This window comes from Amblyomma mixtum, chromosome 10, assembly GCF_055824585.1.
Source record: "Amblyomma mixtum isolate Tamu chromosome 10, ASM5582458v1, whole genome shotgun sequence".
Lineage (NCBI taxonomy): Eukaryota > Metazoa > Arthropoda > Arachnida > Ixodida > Ixodidae > Amblyomma > Amblyomma mixtum.
Genome location: NC_143021.1, coordinates 56,165,263 through 56,185,636, shown reverse-complemented (window position 1 = coordinate 56,185,636; position 20,374 = coordinate 56,165,263). Strand labels below are relative to the sequence as shown.

Below are 20,374 nucleotides of genomic sequence, written 5' to 3'. Positions count from 1 at the left end.
GTTTAGGTTTATGGAGTTTACGTCCCAAAGCCACTCAGGCTATGAGAGACGCCGTAGTGGAGGGCTCCAGAAATTTCGACCACCTGGGGTTCTTTAACGTGCACTGACATCGCACAGCACACGGGCCTCTGGAATTTCGCTTCCATCGAAATTCAGCTGCCGCGGCCAGGATCGAACCCGCATCTTTTGGGTCAGCAGCCGAGCACCATAAACACTGAGCCACCACGGCGGCAGAGGGAAAAATGGCACTCCCATCGTTTATTCCCCACGGAGAAGTGCAGGGATGCCAGGAAGATGTGGTTTCCTATTTGGCTTGGCATGATACGTGGATTATAGGACTCCTCTTGAGGGACGCCTCAAGCAAATGCTGTGAAGGTCTTCGTTGCATGTGTTAAATTTACTGAAGAAGTGAGGAACATACTACTAAAATACCTCACAGATGACAGCATCATGTTGCAGCAAGGCAGAATGCACATTTTCATCCCAACGCTAACCAAGCAAAATATGAGGTCACATCTTCTCGGCAATCCCAAGGTGGATGAAGTGCTCTTCATAAATGGACACTAAAGGGAAAGATCAAACTAAGCAAAACCGATAGATTATTCCTCGGGGAAAAACTTCATGCGTGCATAGGTGGCTGTGTTGCTGAGAAAACCACAAGTTCCGAAACCTATCCACATTCAAAGTGCCCATGAAAAATGAACTGCCATGATGTCATTTCTATGATGCCTTTGCAACGAAGCCCTCCGACCAACCAAATGAATCACTTCCAAAGACCACAAACACGGCCCGAAACCAAAGCTAGCCCGCTGGTCCTGCAACCAGTCGAGCCACACTGTGCAGGTCACCTCAGCCACCCCACTATGCATTGTGTGTCGTGACCAAATCCACACTTTCTTCTTTCTCCTTAGGAGTTCTCAAACTTTTGTCTCAAGGAACCATACCCCCTTCCCCCATCACAATTGGTCATTCCAAGCGTTACAATTGGCCGGTGCTGCACTTGAATGGACCGTTCATGCTCTTTTGTTTATTTTGCTGCTTCATTCACTTACGCAGGAATTTCTTTTCTTGCTTTCACCATTGTTTTTTTATTGAATGCCCATCTCACTCATGCTAGACAAGAAAGCAGAAAACCCACAGTCACGGGACAAACTGCATTCCCCTGCATTCGTGCACTCGACTGGCTGGGCTGCACACAGAATCACGTGACCCCTCCTACGGCTTTTGTTGGCTGCCTGTCGCTGCTGCTCACTCCAGCCGGAGCACGGAGTCTTTTTTTTCTAATCTCAGATAACTGGCTTTACGGTGCAAATGGGCTCGCTGGCGGCATAACTTCACCCCAACACTGCTAACAACATTGAATTGCTACAAAAATTGGGCTATAAAAAGCGCTTTGTTTTTCTGGGCTCTGCTGGCTCGGCGGTGCAGCCCACACTTTCAGACGCACTTTCTTCCACTTACGTGTGCACGAGTGCAAGTATAACGTGTGCGGTCATGTGCACCCTGCCCCTTCCACATCACCTTGCTGACATGCTGAACATCCGTGAACTGGCGCACCTGGGCACAGCAGTGTCCTGGCATGCTGCCAAGTTGGCTCCACAAACCACCGCCACTGGCGTTCCCAGCAAAGCAAACAAGCGGTGCCATTACTGGTGCACAGCATCTTGGTGCGCTGCCAGGGTCTATGCTGCAGGTGGCACAAAACTGAGGAACAAGCCAAGGGCTACCGCCCTGAAATGAGTTAACTAGGCACTGCGTCTTGCTTCGCAGCACACGCCTGCCAGAAGTGCACTACAGAGGAGAAAAAGGCCAGTGCGGGTGCTTGTGGAACCCAGAAATGCAGCCCACGGGACCCAATGGAGTGCATATTGCAACCACGCAAAACGACGAGGGACGAAGAGAGGAAAGCACAGGACAAGACGCAGAACTCCAACTAAGGTTTACTACAAGGAAAACCACATTTATACAGGATTCGCAACCACATCCGATTAACAGCAGACACCATCACACTATACAGGCACGTGTGTGTGCGTGGCACAAGTTAGCATCTAGACGAATCCTTTCTTGGATAAGGATACTGAAGTGGTGCTTATGCAATGGTCATTTTCTTTCGTTATGCAGTCAGCTTGAAACATTTCGCTGCTAAGCTGAGTTGTTAATTTTTCAAGGACAGTTGTGTCGCGGAACCTACATAGGCGGCAATGTTTTGCCAGTTCACCCCCCCCCCCCCCCCCGCCAATGATTGAACGGCTGCGTGGTGCTCCTGAAGTCTAACATTCAGGCAACGCCCAGTTTGCCCTATGTAACAATTCCCACACGTGAGGGGTATTTGGTAGACCACCCCAGTTTTGCAGGGAACGAACCTGACTACATGCTTAGTGCGGCACTCATTCTTTTTTCCCCTTCCCTGCACCATATTGCACATGCCCGAAAGCTTTTTGGGCGCCGTGAAGACCACCGGGACATCACATTTCATGGCCACTTTTTTGAGGCAATGGAAAATCTGGCGGTAGTATGGCATACCACGGGCCTCCAGCGTTGCGGCTGTTCACTTGGGCAGTGCTTCGGTGGGCAACAAGCTTCCTTGGCAAGGGCTTCTATCACCGAGGTGACCATCTCATGAGGAAAACCAGCACCACTCAGTTGGGACCCAGTTTGAGAGCTCCCGGTCTACTGGGATGTAATGTAATGGATGTAATGAACTGGTGTTTCCTGTAAGCTGCGTCACTCACCGTTTCTCGACACTACCTTTACTGTTCTCACTTGCATGTCCACCTCAAAATTAGCCCCACGTGGGCTCTGAACAACAGTGCTGAAGATTAACTTTGACCAAACCCCGTTAAGCGGTGCGCCCAGGGAGCAGCCCAGCAGGTGGGGGATCTGCACAATGTTGCCAACTGGCAGGCCTTTCTTCCTATCCAGAAGGAGCCTTACAACTGAGAGACAAACCACCAACCAATGGCCACAAGGAATTATCGATGCTGCCACTAACACCCTCAAAATTCTGCCAAACTCAGAAAGAAGCTACAGCTGACATGATCCCGGGCCAAGGAGGAAATGGTTTATGCTTGCTGAGCTAACAATCCTCCCTGCGATCAAGACGTGCTGTTTCAGTTGCATGATATGCCACTGCCATAAATACCACTTCAATGAGCACGTGGGTGTTTCCACACTCAGCCTCATATGATATGAAACTGCTGCTAATGTTGGGTACCTGCCTGCCAAATGTACTGCGATCTAATTTTTCTTTTACACAACACAGTGGGCCACTTCAAACTTATGATTAATTCCAAATGACACCTTTGTCCATCCAACATTGAGGGGGGGTGAGACAAACCTTCAGTCGCCTTCAAACTGTCAAGTGTAGTTTCTCATCCGTGACCCCCACTTGGCACTGAGTAGTAGTAAAGTACCCTATATAGCCCCGTATAAGTCGACTCTGAATATAAGTCAAACCCCCAACTCATTCTTTGCTAGCCAAAAAAAAAGAAAGCTGACTCCAAATACAAGTCGACACATACATCCCAACTACCCCAGGATGTCACAGCTGTGCGAGCACAGCACAAAGACAAAAACGCACAACGATGCAATCACAAAGCCAGCAGTCCGAGGCTAACAGAAATCAAAGGCGATCAAACAGCACCCCCTTCCACCCTTCCAGGCTTACTGGTGGCAAACCTTGGGGAAACCATACTGCCAACAGAGTTGGTTTGATTCTGGCACCAAGCGTGCTCCAGATGTTACTGGAAGTTTGCTCTTGCGCTGTGCCTGGGAAAGCAACCGCCAGCACCAGTGAGCTGAGTAAACTGTGCATGAATTAACTTTCTCCTTCAACACATGGAGTTCCATGCATCCGTCCTGCCAGGCATGGGCACCAACACAAGTCACTTTCAGGTTGGCAAAAGGGCTAGTTACAGAAAACAGAACAAGACAGGCCTGTACTACCCGTGACTCAGCCGAAACTACCTTAGACACTGCAGCAGGTGGACTCCGTGTATCAGCCAACCCCCCAGTTTCACTACATCAGTTTAAAAAAAAAAAAAAGGACATGGGCGGCAATATATGATACTTTTTTTCTTTTTTGACAGTTCGCACAATGAGAGACCCCTGCCCTGTAGTTTTAAGTCTAAGTGCGGTTGTAACGTTTGTTTTATACAATTGAAATTGGGTGGCCTGCCAACTACAGTGGTCGCCAAAAAAATGAGCGAATGCCCGCATAAGTTTCTGCAGCATACACTCCTTGAGAAAGCTTCATGTTCTCTGGTGTAGGCGTGTAACCACAAACAGCACAGTTTGCTCCTCTACACCCCGCCTGTGTGACGCTAAGGTCAGGCTGCACCTCCAGCAGCAAAAATTTTTGTTGTGTGCGCAGCTTCAGGCACCTGAATTCGCCCACAACCTTCAACACCTCACTGTAATACCTGTCGCGCCAATCCCAGACTGCGGTAGATTACTTCAGATTCCCTCACGTTAGTTTTAACACGATGACACTAGGTTGTCCCGCAAAACATTTCCGGCTTCCAAACTTTGTAAGCATGATTAAGGTGGATTAGTGGGTTGGATTAGTACAATCCCATATGATGATCCAAGAGAGAGGGTACTGGAACATTTTAGAAGGTGATTACTCATGCATACCATGTAAGGGAAGTGAAACCATTTAACAAAACTTCTGTTCGGGCTAGATGGTGCATAGCTTATTTTTGAAATGAATTCAAGTGCACAACAACACGCACACAAGAGAGGAAACACACAGGACAGGCGCTAACTTCATCTGATTTATTCGCAGGTAAGAGAGCAGATTATATACATAAATGGAGATGTGCACAGTAAAGAAACACATCGTCAGTTCACAATGCATGCTCGAGATGCCTGTACTCTGCGTGTAAAAGATTAACAGACGTGTCACTCACACATCAGGAAAAGGGGGCATGACTGTGTGAGTGACACGTCTGTTAATCTTTTGCACACAGAGTACAGGTATCTCGAGCACGCATTGTGAACTGACGATGTGTTTCTTTACTGCGCATGTCTCCATTTATGTATATAATCTGCTCTCTTACCTGCAAATAAATCAGATGAAGTTAGCGCCTGTCCTGTGTCTTTCCTCTCTTGTGTGCGTGTTGTTGTGTGCTTGAATTCATTTCAAAAATAAGAAGTGAAACCAGTTCCAAGCAAGTTTTGATGGGTAAATCACAAGAACAGACACTCATGGACACACCATAGCAGGCAATCTAAATGCGATAGCATTTATTTTTTAGGAAGGTCGCCAAGTTTTTTAAGCTCACCGACGTGCTACATCCTCCATCATGTTAATTTTCCAAGCCATTTGGCAGGCAGTGAATGCAGAGTTATTTCTGACCACTCACCCAATGTCATCCCTGTAGACACGGGAGATGAGGACCTCCCCCTTGTGGTTGTAGATGAACAGGCCGCCAATCATCTTAGAACACCTGCGCACAGAGGAGCAGCACCTCACTGGCACCTGGTCAGCTACTACAATGCATCACCACCAGATGCTAGGCACAGCTCAGGCTTTTACGCAGTGTTTTCAACATTAACATCCCACAAGTTTCCCAGCACTGCAATTCCGTGCTGCGACTAGTCCCCCAGGATGACCAGCACAATCAGCCTCTTGCAGCGGAACTGCACAGCGTATCCTTTCATGATGCACGACAAGTGTGGATGGGTGGTGTGCTATCCAAGGCGCATGACGGCTTCCAATATGAAGTGTTCCTAATGATGGTTTAGTTTGGTTTATGGGGTTTAACGTCCCAAAGCGACTCAGGCTATGAGAGACGCCGTAGTGGAGGGCTCCGGAAATTTAAACCACCTGGGGTTCTTTAACGTTCACTAACATCGCACAGTACACGGGCCTCTAGAATTTCTCCTCCAAAGAAATTCCAGCCGCCGCGGCCGGGATCGAACCCACGTCTTTCGGGCCAGCAGCCGAGCACCATAGCCACCGAGCCACCGCGGCGGCTGTGTTCCTAATGCCATCAGAATTGCCGATTGGGTGAGTTGGTGGGACATGATTCGAAATGACCAGCGTGAAAACAGACGGATACAACAGAAGAAACACAGACGACAGGACAGGTGCTGACTAACAGCTGTTTATTTTCGAGGAAAGCCCAGCCCAATATATCATTTTATCTGATTTTAGTTTCTGACTCTGCTTTTGCTTCGCTTGCTTGGGTCCCATTTAGGCTCACTAATTGTTGCTGTTTAAAAGGTTCCTGACACCGCCCCTTGGTCCCGATCAAGGAGGATATATAAAACTTGCTGGAGTGGAAGTCGCCTATACGCGCCTATGGGCAAGGGTGAAGCTGCGCTGAACGGGCGGCGGCCATCTTACCAGAGGCAAAACGCAGCGCAGCTCGCAGCTGCGCCTGGCCGCGCTTCTGCTTTTTTGCACTGCTGATGAAGTTGCGCTCATTCAGAAAGCAATGAAAACAAGTGGTTCTAGTTGCATGCGCTTATTTCCCGTCAACCAGCACCAAGCTGCCTTGATGACTGCAGTCTAACTGCAGAATTATTAAGGAGAAAGGCATAGCGCAGCCTGCAGAGGCACAAAGCAGCGGAGCGCAGCCGTGCTTCTACTTTTTCGCGCTACTCATGAAGTTCCTAGCATTTGGAAATCAACGAAAACGTGTGGCTCTAGTTGTAAACGTTTATTTTCCATCAAATAGCAGCCAACTGGCGTGAAGAAGGCAGTTTAACGACGGAAATATTAAGGAGAAAAGCATAGCGCAGCCGCACTTTTTCGCGCTTACAAAGCAACGCAAACGAGTGGTTCTAGTTGTAAACGTCAAATGTTCGTCAACCAGTGGCAAACTGGCATGTAGAAGGCAGGTTGCCAGCTCAGATAGTAAGGAGAAAAGCTTAGTGCTGCGTCGCGTGCTTTTCCGCGCTGCGAATGAAGTTGCTTGCATTTGCGGAGAAACGAAGACGAGTGATTCTAGTTATAAACGTTTCGTTTCCATCAACTAGGCATGTAAAAGACAGTTTAAGTGCACAAAATTTAATAGAGAAAAGCGTAGTGCAGCCGCGCTCGTGCCTTTTCGCTTTGCTGATGCAGCTGCTCGCACTTCGGAAGGAATGCACATGTGCGGTTCTAGTTTTAGACATTTATTTTCAATCAACCAGCAGCCAACAGATCTGCAGAAGAGAGTTCAACTGCGCAGATATTACAGAAAAAATCTTATATGCAGTCAAAAACATCATGACAAATACCCTACTGGTGATTGAAATCGACAAAACTGAGTCTCACTTTGTTTTTGATCAGTTCACGGTTTCGTTCTTTTGTCAGGTGATGTAATCTCACTTTCACATATTCTTCAGCGATTTTATTGCACAAACTATAAATATGGTTGTCAAGTGAGTCATGGTCAAGGATGTGGTCCTCCAGTTTCTGAAACCACTTTTTCTCTGTGTAGGTTCCCAGGACTTCAAGGATGAGGTGTATTTTGCTATCACCATTTTATTAGTATCATATTCTGCCTGTAGCCGTCGAAGCCCCTTTTCAACTGCTTCACAAAGACAAACAACGTCTTGTGCCGGTGAAATAAGTCCACCTCGGCTCTTTTGCCTAATTAAAGGTGGCAGCTCATCCGAATATAGGGCTGCTATGCACTGTTCACATGACATCGTTGAACAAACTTTCCGAACAACAAAACCCGCAATGTACAGCACTACAGCACCGACAAAAGCAGACAGGCTTTCTGGGCAGTCAGTGAGATGAGTATAGTCATGGTAGTTGGCCTGCAGGATTCATGACCTGCGCATATCGGTAAGCATGCTGCTTCATCTACCAAAGCTCCTGTAGTTGTTGCCTTTAGAACTGCCCATCATGCCCATCACGTCAACATGCCCATCACGTCAACTTGCACTGCAAAACAACTCCGGAAAACAGCAGCGCGAGCCGCCGCCAAGCGCGCTTTTGCCTCTGGTAAGATGGCGGCAGGCGGCTTCAGTCGGAGCGCGCCCTATCCACTCCAGCAAATTCTATATATCCTCCTTGGTCCCGATGTTTGAGTGCATTGTTTTCCTTGTGTTTTTATGCTGGTTATAGTGCTTTTTGATGTATCATTTATAAAAGTTTCCTCCCCCATTCTTTCATATTTCGCTTTTTCCGGTTCATCCTTGTCCCAGCTGCACTTTGATGACTGTGCTTTAGGTTGCACTCCTTGGCCCCCTGACTGTCACGTGCTTTTTGGCACGTATGGTGCTGGGCTTTACTCGAAAGTAAACAGTTGTTAGTCAGCACCCATCCTGTCGTCTGTGTTTCTCGAGTTGAGTCCGTCTGTTTTCGTGCTGGTCATTTCGAATCCTAATGCCACTTGTAAAACCAGTACCATAGTGCCAAGCACTAGGGCAAGTTCTAGTAGGAAAGCCTTGCTTTGGGCAAGAGCGTTCACAGTAATGGGAGCCCAGGGCAACAAAGGACACGGACGGGCACACGAAACCACAGTATCAATGCCTCCTGCTATTCTTTGCCTGCCACCACATACTTCGGGCTCAACATCACAGAGAGACACATGGTATATCAGGGGTGCCATAGTGCAAACCTCTGGATTAATTGAGACCACCAGGGGTCCTTAACATCCACTGTGCAATGTCATCCACAGCCATGTAGAAAATGCAACTTGAAACACACAAAAAAAAAATAATTCACACATAGAAGCTTCAGAAGCAGCAGTAACAAAACTGAGGGAGAGACTGCTGAAGCTTACTTGAACAAGAAAGCTGGGGGCAAATGTATCACCACAGCTGTCGATCATGCTCAGTGATGCAGAGACCCATTTGCTGAACGGGTTCCTTACGTTAAGCTTTCATTTTCGCAAATCATTTTCCTGTTCCAAGATTTTTAAAGAGCAAAGAGACTTTAAAAGAAGCAACAATATAATTTTGTTGCGATGGTACAATCAAAGCTACAGCCTACTGGGAAAGATTTAGCTAGGAACATCAACAAGTAGGCTTTCGTTTATGTTCAGCACAGTCCGCAATGCTCCGGCCACCATGGAAGCACTACAAGTCACGTATTCAGCACTTCAATATGCCACGAAAATCCCGTCTGGCAATCAATGACAATGCTGTCTTCTGAGGATACCGTGACTAGTTCTGCTACAACAGTAGGCAAGGCACGTCATAGTTAAAGAAGTATAGACACCTAACTGTTGGGTGCGTGTTTTGTTGTTTGTAATGATGCGCAAGACGTTATTATGCATGAATTAACACCTGGTATTTTCCTAGTGCCGCTAAATAATTTATGATCGAATTTCTTGCGTTGTTTCAGTTTGTTTCAACAGCTGAACAAGGTCTGTGACATCAGAGTGTGGTTACTGGTCACGAGAGGCATGAAAAAACTGCAATATAATCGCTGCTTCTACATTCTTTGTCCTTCCGGGGCTTGAGGAAGACTAGCTTCACCACTGTAGTGAATTAAAATGATGAAATAGCGATTATATCAGCGCTTTTTCATGCTTCACGTGACAAAGCCTCACTTTGATGTCCCAGCCACTGTTCAGCTCTTGAAACCGAAACAGCACGACAGAAAAATTCCGATTATAATTTATTCCGCGGTCATAGGCAAATACCAAATGGTGACTCGTGCATAGCAGTGTCTTCTGCATCACTGTAGAGAAGAAAGCGTGCCACAAAAATTAGGGGTCTACACTCCTTTAACCGTTCAAGTGTAGTGGGACCAGCGCTGCCAACCTCCAGAGCCACTTCTCCCCAAATTTGCAAACAAAAAATCCCTAGATTTCCCTAGATACAAAAAATAGTGTTCAGTTGTGAAAAAATGTATATTTATGCGTATTCAATAACACGTTTTATCATGCAGCTACCCTATTACCAGACGTTAATAAGCAAATTAGCTGTAAATTTGAAATGAACTTCTAAATGCAGCTACAAGATAAACCATAGCACTCTTTGGAAATTGCAAATTAAACGCTCTATATCATGTATTTTTTTTTTTTACTGTATGCAAGATATTAGTAAACATGCATCGGCATGTGGAATTAACTGAATTTTTTTCCCTCATGTTGTGTCTGTTTAGACTCCAGCCGAAGGATACCACGCACAAAATGCCTGGAGGTCGCTTGAGGAGTGTACAGACACTGCGACATAAAAGCTGCTTGTCCATTTGCTGCGATTTCTCTAGAGGGTGGCTGACATAACAGTTTGATTGGGTTGGGGGGGGTTTAATGTCCCAAAGCGACTCAGGCTATGAGGGACGCCATAGTGAAGGGATCCAGAAATTTCGATCACCTAGGATTCTCTGACGTGCACTCACATCGCTTTAACTTGCATGTGATACAGGCTTTACTCGAGCGTGCAGCAGTGTTGTGCGGACCTCCGTCAGCTGTAGAGCAAAAACAACGAAAAACTTGTACTGTCTTCCCAATTTGACAGTGAGAAAAAACTCTCTGAGCAAATGAAATTTCCCTATATTATACAAAAAATCCCTTTCCCCCTAAATGACATTCAAATTCCCTAGATCTAGGGAAAAATCCCTAGGGTTGGCAGCACTGAGTGGGACACATGGCATTCACAAAGAGAAAACTGTGCACCTACATACTATATCTTTGTGCTGAATACTACTAACTATCCAACAAACCATTCAATATGTTTTTGCCTTTCGCTAGCAGTCTTCCTTGGGGTTGCTGCGCCTGTCCTTGTGTTTCTCTCGTGTACGTGGATTGTGTAATGTTTTGAGCACATCGATCATCTGTAGTATTATCATGCACCAACTGGGCCCAACTGAAGTGTAATGGTGTTGTTCATTTTTACAAGCGCAGGTGTGCAGTTCAACAAAGCCCATCTTGGAAGGAAAAAGAAATCTGAAATCGTAGAGCCTTTCTCTATCTCCGAGCCTTTCACTATCTCCGAGCCTTTCACTATCTCCGAGCCTTTCTCTATCTCCGAGCCTTTCTCTATCTCCGAGCCTTTCTCTATCTCCGAGCCTTTCTCTATCTCCGAGCCTTTCTCTATCTCCGAGCCTTTCTCTATCTCCGAGCCTTTCTCTATCTCCGAGCCTTTCTCTATCTCCGAGCCTTTCTCTATCTCCGAGCCTTTCTCTATCTCCGAGCCTTTCTCTATCTCCGAGCCTTTCTCTATCTCCGAGCCTTTCTCTATCTCTGAGCCTTCTCTATCTCTGAGCCTTCTCTATCGTTGAGCCTTTTCTATCGTTGAGCCTTTTCTATCCGTCAACTGCATCACAATACTTCTTGAAGCGATCTTCAACTCTAACGCTAGCTGCTTATACTTCCAAGACAGGTACAAATATGTACCACATTAGAGGTTGAACTCTGTACCCCTTTCTAGTACACATCCAGTAGATGAAACACATTATGAGTGCAATTTTACCCTATATATGCCTGTGAGACAAGCACAGAGCCTGCCCCTTATAGAGGAGTAAAACTGCCAGGAGAACAGGGTCCCAAGCAAGTTCGCACCGTGCATTCTACAGGGGTGGGGGGAGGGGCTGAAAACTTGCTCACCAGCTGGTCACGGCTCCAGTCTAACCCTCAAGATGCTGCTCCAAAAAGGGGCCCCCCCTCCTTCACAGCCACTGTGAGCACAACAGGATTAGGAGGAGCTTCCCCATGAAGCACCTGCTGACGACGATCGCACTGTCAAATACACAAAGCATATTCCACTGTTTCTCTCGGCAAATATCCACTCAGTATTCGCATGGTAACTCCAAAATGTAGCATCAAGTGCACCAAGGAGCAAGCTTTGCCTGTGCCCCACACTGGCAAGGGACAGTGAATGCTTCCAGAAAGCGAACAAAGGTTTTCGGGTTTCTGGCCTCAACACATGCACTGACCAATATCTACGTCAAGCTCAAGAGACCAGGAACGTCAGCAGTCCTGAAAGCCCTCATGCACAACACCAGGCCAAATCAGTGCGCAGCAGTGACCTGCTGTTGATGAAGGCACTAAGCTATGCTGGATGATGGCACCTTTTCAACCGCGTGCAGTCAAACATACACGGAGTAAAACCAAGGCACACAGCACTGAAAGGATGTCTCCAGCCACCTGTTGTATTCACTCAAGTAGATTCCCCTCACGGGCACTTGAGCCTGCCCAATATGGTCAACCTATTGGCTTCTTTCTTTTTGGTTCATTCTTGCCAATGTGCTGTTACACGTTTCCCACAAGCCAGAGCCACAACAGAAGCCAGGAGGTGCCCATGGCATGGAGAGCCACTATCCTAAGAGCACAGAAACTGTTCCTGTCTGCAGCGCTCAAGGTTTCTATACATGCGAATCGCGGCGAAACGAACACACGCGGCCTGGTGACCGCACTAGTACTGGATTGAGCTAGTGACAGCATTCTCACGATGAGCGAAGGTCAAGCAGCAGCGCCGCTCTCCGAGGCGGCACACTATCCGAAACACGTCGGCGAGTCATGTTTACGAAACCCCTGGCTGAACGCAGCGTGCGACTCGTTCCTCGCACGGGCCTCCACGCAAGCACCGCTGGCGCTGAGGGCGTCCACAGCCTCGCACGCCCCTTAGCTATTCGGCTGACCACCCCCCAGTGTGTATGCGCTCTCCGCACGTGAGGAAGGGGGCGGCTCCGAGACGCCCCCGGCCTGCAAGAACACATGCCGGCGTACGCTCACGAACGGCTTTCAACCGGCCCACTCGGTCTGTGCCAGGGCGACTTCCCTCGGAACTCGGCGGCAGGGCCCTCGCGAGAGGCCAAGCAACGATCGCAGGCATCGCCGCCATCGATTGAGTCGGCGCCATGGAGGCACCGAGCGGAGTAGAACGACGCCGCGTTTTTCCACGCAGTGCCCCAACAGCCGGCGTTGTAGTACAGTGCACGGCGAGCATCAGCCGGTGGCCAGCGAGCGTTTCCCGCACCTACCTGTCAGAACGACTCTCCTGGATCCGCGATACCGCCCAGCATTCCTCACCCACTCGTACTACTACTGGGACTGCCCCGATTCCTCCGGCGGCTGCCTCCTAAGGCCCGCCTCGTCGCTGTGCAGCTAAAGAACGTAACACTTCATGAGGGCGCGCTAAACGTAATACCTTTTTCTACTGTTATATCTTTTACTAATTATTTGTAGTTAATAATAAATACAACTGGTTATTTTTAAGTAACTGCATTTAGATTTATTGTTCTGTAAGTGCTTGTATATTATGGTAGTTATAGTAGCGCCCTCATTTATGTAATAAAGTGGCGGCGTTCCAATCGCCAGTCTTTCGCACCGTGTACAGCGACAGCAATGGCCGTGGTGAGTCGTGTCTCGTGCTAGAAAAACACGTTTTTCGCTGCATGTTGATGGTAACAGTCCTTATCTGTTTCATTAAGTGTCACGAAGACGCCGTGCATGGGGCGAAAGTAGTGGCTGAAGCGATGCTTGGAAGTAACCCCTCGAGCAGTGCACCACGTTGTTGCCTCGCTAGCCCTAAGCGCCGCATGCCTTGCAGACGCAGTCAGCCAAGATCGCCGCCCGGCGCCCCGCCAAGGCAAAGTCCAAGGGCAAGAAGAAGAAGGTGCAGACCAAGTTCACCATCGACTGCACGCACCCTGTCGAGGATGGCATCATGAAAGTGGCCGAGTTCGTAAGTGATCCCCTGCTCTCGGCGTGTCGCGCAGGCCGGTCAGTCTCGTTCGCTCAACAGTCTGCGCTGATGCGGGCTCCGCTGTGCAAGTCATTATGTTTTAGTGGATGCCGTAGCCTTTTAAAATGCGATCGTTTGAGCGATGCCCTGGCGCGGTGGCAACCTTGTGGTAGTCAGTGCACGTTGAAGAACCCCAGGTGGTCGAAATTTCCGGAGCCCTCCACTACGGTGTCTCTCATAGCCTGAGTCGCTTTGGGACGTTAAATCCCATAAGCCAAACCAAGTTAGGTGGAACGCATTTCGTTGGAGGAAGGAGCGTAGGTTTGTGTAACCTTCAGCGCTGTGTAGGAGCCGTTCGTTCATTGAATTGCTGAACGCAGGGTGACGTGATCGCGTGCTCTTTTTTTTCCTAACCGTACTGGGCTGCGCCACCAAAACACCTAATGGCCTAGCAAAGGGCTGTATCTCCTGCTGAGGCTACTTCGTAGGTGACGGACAGTTTAGGCTTTCACAAGCGCGAAAAAGACTGAAAGCCGGCGGGAGATCCTTCACCGTCTGGTACAACTCAAACGAGACGCCATGTGCGCAAAGGATGCCCACCAGCTGCGCACAGAATTCCGCATGGCATTTTGGACTTGGCAGGAACTGCTGCAGTGGGATTGGCTATGAGTGTAGCCACCTGAAAAACGCAGGAGCGTAACAGCACTCTGTTAAGGGAGGTAGTGCTTACTGTCGATTTCAGGTTTCATTGCGATCCAGAAAGCACCTTCGTTTTAATTTGTTGTAAGCTTAAGCCAGCCTGCCTGGAGAGGTGGAATAACGATGAATGAAGCAGCAATTGTATCTCAGGTTTTTTGCCTGATATGACTGGTACTGAACTTGGATGTTGCCGAGGAGGCTGAAGATTCTACATGACGATTTACATCCCCTGATGTGTTGTGCATCATTACAGAGAAGGAACCCACACTTGGAGTCTGTAGTCCTTTAATACGCGAAGTAGCATTCCAGCACTACATTGTCAGCAAGGAGAGCACTTGATGCAATGACACCAGTGGGGTATCAAGTCAGTACCTGTGTTTGGGCCGTATGCTTCCTTCAGATACTCTTTGAATTTATCCTGAGGCACAGCCACATTTTGGGTAAGAAGCACAGGAAAAGACTATTATGGGTTCATGACATACTCGTTTCTGTGTGCATTTATGGTATTCAGTCTCTTTTGCTTTCGAGCTACATTCTCTAGGTGCCTTTTGGTGTAGCATTTGGATATCTTAGCCCAAGTTCCGTGTGATATGTTCGGGGTGGCTGTTTCGGTTTAAATCCCTTATGGTTCTTGGTTTTGGCGACTGTTGGCCATGTATGTCATATCCCTTCCATTGTGTGCTCAGTCACTAACGAGTGCCTCGACCATGGCAGTGTTGATGCCGTAGGTTGCATTACTCGCACACCTTCCACCATCACCGTTCGGACACACTCTCAGTAATACAGGATGTACTACGTCCTCTAGGGTGGCACTGGTGAACACTCTCAAGGGTTAGTTACACTGCACGTAACTACCCCCAAAGCAAAAGATGCGGTAGCTCAGTTGGTAGAGCACTGGACATGAAATTCGGGGGTTGTGGTTTGAGATCCCGCCGGCACCATGTGGGTGTTTTTTCTTCTGTTTTCTAGCCAATTATGTTTAAAAATAATTCCCCCATTAAGCTCCTATAGGTGGTATGCACTGGCACGCAGCCGCGGCGCTGCGATGCGCCGCCGCCGGCCGCCACGATTGAGGTGCACGTAGCAGACAAACTCCTGCTCCGCGAGCATGTTTTCTTCGCGTGTCACATTCAGACTGCCGTTTGGAATCCGCGTTCATCGGAAATTCGGCCGGTAAGTCACCGAGCGCTAGAGCCGCCCGAAACTACGTCGTAAAGAATGCCAATTTGATTGGGAAGCTGTGCTTGTTAGCGCTGCTCGAGGTGGCCGAGAAAACAGGCGCAGCGACGAAAGTTGGTCTCATGTTTAGTTCCCCACGATTCTGGGATAAAAGTTCGGATAGCAGTCAATGACAGCAGCGCTTCCGTGAAACCAGAGAGCCGCATGTAGTTCAGGCACATTTGCGGGGAAGTGATCGGTGACTCGGCGGCACTCAACAGCTGTGGCACGTCTGCGGTGCTCCTTGCATAACTGTATATGTGCAGAGCCGTTGATTTCCGAGCTGTACTACATATCTGACCGTGACATAACGTTTCATACTTTAATCTTCGGTTGACCTGCAAAATTCTTGGACGAAGTGCGTCCTGAAAAAACGCAGGACGGACACCAAAGTTTGCTTAGATATGTGGAATGAAAGGATGTGACCTCATGCTTTTTTTGGTCTTGAATTACTGGAACATGCTCTTCGTTCTTCGATGGAGTCGTTGCCACCAGGGCGGCGTCCTATCGCGGATGATGTGGAGTTTGCACTTGTGTCAGGGTGATACTGCATGGCAAACCCGATCCTTACCAAAACAGCTCACAAATTTTTGCACCGTGCGCTGTGTTGTCAGATGCTGACACGAAAAAGAGACACGATACGAACAAAGCGTGTGCTATCAAGTGTAAGCTAGCAGGTACTCTCGTGTCGAATTTTGTCAACATGGCGTGCACAGTGCAAAAGTGAACAACTACCTAGCCCAGTCTGCTGCCTTACAAGCAGCCGTTGTGACAATCTATACGACCACCTTTGTGCAGAAGAACGACCGCTCCAGAGCACTAAGAAGGCTTCCGATGTCTGGCCATGTGCGTGCGTTGTGTGCAGAGGACTCCTACACAAGACATAATACCGGCCCCTTTTGTCAGACATTTACTTGGTGTGCTCATGAACCGCGGACGCTGTAGCGAGTGACGCCGAGTCACCGATCACTTCCCCGCAAATGTGCCTGAACTACATGCGGCTCTCCGGTTTCACAGAAGCGCTGCTGTCATTAGCTGCTATCCGAGCTTTTATCCCAGAATCGAGGGGAACTAAACATGCGACCAACTTTCGTCACTGCGCTTGTTTTCTCGGCCGGCTCGAGCAGCGCTAACAAGCAAAGCTTCCCAATCAAATTGGCGTTCGTTTGCGACGTAGTTTCGGGCAGCTCTAGTGCTCGGTGACTTACCGGCCGAATTTCTGATGCACGCAGATTCCAAACAGCAGTCTGAATGCGACACGCGAAGAGAACATGCTTGCGGAGCAGGAGTTTGTCTGCTATGTGCACCTCAATCATGGCGGCGGCGCAGCCGCGTGCCAGTGCGTACCACCTATTGATGAACACCACAAATTATTGAAAACTGGTTTTTGATTAAAGTAAAGGGAGCTGTAATTATCTCTGCTCTCTGTGGACACCCTAACCGCGCCTTAAGGGAATAAAGGAAGGTAGGAGTGAAAGAGAGAAAGAGATGTTGTAGTAGAGGGCTCCGGAATAATTTCGACCTCCTGGGGATCTGTAACGTGCACTGACATCGCACAGCACACGGGCGCCCTGTGCGTTTCGCCTTGATCGAAACACGGTCCGTGGAGGCGAAACGCAGAGGCGCTCATGTGCTGTGCGTTCTCAGTACATGTTACAGAAGATAGTTGACAAATTGCCTTTTAAAACAATGCATCCCCTTTGCTACTTGGCTTTGGTGACTGTTGGCTACCATAATGTATGCTCTAGTCCTAGTGATGCTCCAACGATGAACAAAACATGACAGTCGGGGGCACTTACATCTTTATTGACCTTTTCTATACTGGTTTGGGCTAGTTGGTGAGACAAGGGTAGGTAAATGGCATGGAAGAAATGGGACACACGTGATGGGGGGGTGTAAAGTTGGTTTCCCTTGTGTCCTGATACTATTAAACTAAACTCTAGAGGAGTACGGCTGCTGATAATTTAATTGTTTCTGAACTGATGGAAACAGTTGTCTGGTTAGATGGGTCCTGAACTCAAGGTTGCTTGCTGGCAGAATTGTGATAACGGAGTGTGTCACATCTGACCAGTGGTGAATGTCCTGTGCAGGAAAACTACCTTCGTGAACGCATAAAGTACAATGGCAAGACCAACAACCTCTCGGGGGTGATCACAGTGGACAAGGACAAGAACAAGGTCTACGTCACCGCCGAAGTGCCCTTCTCCAAAAGGTGCGTCTCTCCACTTCTCGGGAGGGGACACTGCTGGCTACTTACTGTTGGGGTGGGGGGGGAACAGGTTACCTTATTATGTTTGGACTCAAACAAGCACGGCGTTAAGGCAGCTTCGTTGTAACATTCAAAGTGTGCGTGTTGCAGTGGTGGGGGTGCTGCACCAAAGAGCCAGGCAAACGGTAGATGGCAGACGCTACTGCCTAGTGTTGTGCCCTTGCCAGAGATATACTGTGCCGGTAAAAGAGACAGCCTTTGGCCAGACAATATCGTAGTCATTTTTCTGCTTCAATAAAGTGGAAAAGTTGTTTCGTTCATTGTAACTTCTACACGAGTGCGCACACGACTCCGAGGACTCATTTCGTAAAAAACATTTTTCTCACAAAAAAATGCTCGTACGAAAAATCACGGCTACTTACAATATTTCCACATAATATACAGCAGCACAGAAGTTCGTGCTCTACAACAGAGTCGGCAACTGCGAACGAATGGCCTTTATCAAAACTTCTACCCCATGCATGTGAGCCTGCACCCGGCCACTGCGGCAGTTTAAAAAACAACACCGTGAAGAAGGGGCCAAGCCGGTCCCGAAACATCGTGTTTTTCCTGTATTTTACTTGGTTGGCGTCCTTTACCTTCTCCTAGCACTTATTATGTTCGCGACAGTTTATGATAGCTTGAGGACAATTCAAAGCATGAAAATAGGCGGATGTGAAAAGGTATGTTCAAATTGGATGAACTGTCACCATCAGCCTGACTACGCCCACTGCAGGGCAGAGGCCTCTCCCATGTCTCTACCGTTAACCCTGTGCTTTGCCAACTGCGGCCACCGTATTCCCTCAGCTGTGTCTACAATTAAAAGGAGTGCTATATGTTGTGCGGTGCCAAAGAAGGGCGACTGTTTTCTTCAATAGCTTCCACTTATCATAGCACGGCGACATCGTACATCAATCTTTTCGAGAATTAACAGTTAATGGAGGGTGTACAGCAGTCAGAAAATTTTGGGGACGGGGGAGTACTTAAACTTTTCAATAAGTGTCCCTTATTGAAAAAAATGTTCTACATCATTGAGCTGGAGTCCGCTTGATATCTTTCGCCACGCGAGCTTTTTGTAGTTGCAGTGAATGCAGGTTATCTGAACAGAGTCCCTTCATCTCAATAAAGGGGCAAGCAGCTTGCAAACGCCGAGGCGATGAGCAACCGAAAATGGTGATTCTCCCCGAGACGAGAACCATGCATTAGCAGCGGAACACCTTCTTTGTGACAGGCGTGACCATTTGGACTGCAAGGGAACACCGATGTGCCGCGCTCATGCAAATTCCAGCGAAAACAATCACTCGTTACCTGTGGCATGTTTGTTCACTGTGGCTTTCCACGACAGAGCTCCTTTAATTAAACACAGCAAATTAGGCACATTTACAACCCTGCTATATTCAGATCTAATCCTTGGCGGTAACTACCTAAAACACCATGTGCATTTGGATTTTTGCCTCATTATTTCTCAGTATCGGGCTCTTGTTACACAATGCTCTTGGTGGTTCTGACCACTGTTGCTTTTGAAGGATATTGGTGATTGAAATTGCAGCCATTGGCTAGGAGCACAGCCATAGACCACTCTCACTTGTGCCAAGGTGTTCACATCAGCATGTGTGTGACAGGCAGGCCATCGTTTTCTTTGGTCCCTCATCTTGGTTGCTGGCCAACACTTTTTTTTTTTTTTGCCTTTTCACACAGTGCACCTACACTATTGATTTCATTGGGGAGATTTGGCCGCAGCGGTTGAATTTCTTTGGAGGTGAAATTCCAGAGGCCCATGTGCTGTGCGGTGTCAGTGCACGTTAAAGAACCCCAGGTGGTCGAAATTTCCGGAGCCCTTCACTACGGTGTGCCTCATAGCCCGAGTCGCTTTGGGACGTTAAACCCCATAAACTAAACTAAACTGTACCTGACGAGTCGCTGCATTTCCGAGTTCATTTGCTGCTCTAAGTTACCTATGCTTTATGCAGTTCTTGTGTGTGCCCCCCTTTCTGACGCAGCTTTTTTATGCACTCCAAAAATGCAGAGAAGGCATGAAGGGTGCTTCAGTCTGGCAGAAATTCGTACGGGGACTGCTGCGTTTATTTTTATTTTAATTTTTTTTGTGAAGGCAGAGGTGTGGGCAGGGAGGTGTGTCCTTGGGAGGGAGCTGAGTGGGGCTCTGTTGTGCAGGTACCTCAAGTACCTGACCAAGAAGTACCTCAAGAAGAACAACCTGCGGGACTGGCTGCGGGTGGTGGCCACCACCAAGGACGCCTTCGAGCTGCGCTACTTCCAGATCAACAACGAGGAGGAGGAAGACGACGAGGACAACGACTGAGCTCTGACCGCAATAAAGCTGCTGCTCTCCCCGGCCACACCCTGCTGTTGACAGGCACGCCAACCCCTTTGCTCTTTTCATGGGAGTTGGGCCTCGTTCAGAATGTAACCAGCTTACAACTCAATACAATGCAGACTCTTTCGTACTGAGACTCTATGCATTGCTAAGAGCGTCAGGAAGTTGGGTAGTCCAGAGCTTTTCATTGTGGTATGTTTCATGATTGAGCATTTCTTTAAACGTGTAAAAATCCTCAAATTGGAACATTATGTACAGCGCGAAAAACGAAGACAGGAAGGAACAAGCGCTGA

General features: G+C 48.2%; 2 protein-coding genes across 6 annotated transcripts in view; one reads left to right on the top strand and one right to left on the bottom strand.

The window, feature by feature from the left end:
• The window catches only part of AP-2mu (adaptor protein complex 2, mu subunit), a 30,117-nt gene extending 17,103 nt beyond the window's left edge, over positions 1 to 13,014 (bottom strand). For 3 of the 5 annotated variants that reach the window (XM_089562348.1, XM_089562350.1, XM_089562351.1), the window contains exons 1-3: positions 12,878 to 13,014; positions 11,502 to 11,633; positions 5,367 to 5,450 (exon numbers count right to left, since the gene is read on the bottom strand). In XM_089562348.1, the coding sequence (XP_089418474.1) occupies positions 5,367 to 5,440 (74 nt within the window). In that variant the 5' untranslated portion in view covers positions 5,441 to 5,450; positions 11,502 to 11,633; positions 12,878 to 13,014. The remainder of the gene's footprint in view (positions 1 to 5,366; positions 5,451 to 11,501; positions 11,634 to 12,877) is intronic. The other 2 variants (XM_089562349.1, XM_089562352.1) reach the window with 2 other exon arrangements.
• A 188-nt stretch (positions 13,015 to 13,202) lies between these two features.
• LOC149325852 (large ribosomal subunit protein eL22-like) lies at positions 13,203 to 20,103 on the top strand. Its single transcript, XM_089562354.1, has 4 exons — positions 13,203 to 13,250; positions 13,447 to 13,581; positions 17,589 to 17,710; positions 19,919 to 20,103. The coding sequence occupies exons 1-4, from the start codon at positions 13,242 to 13,244 to the stop codon at positions 20,064 to 20,066; spliced, it is 414 nt and encodes a 137-aa protein (XP_089418480.1). The 5' UTR covers positions 13,203 to 13,241; the 3' UTR covers positions 20,067 to 20,103.
• Positions 20,104 to 20,374: the final 271 nt, after the last annotated feature.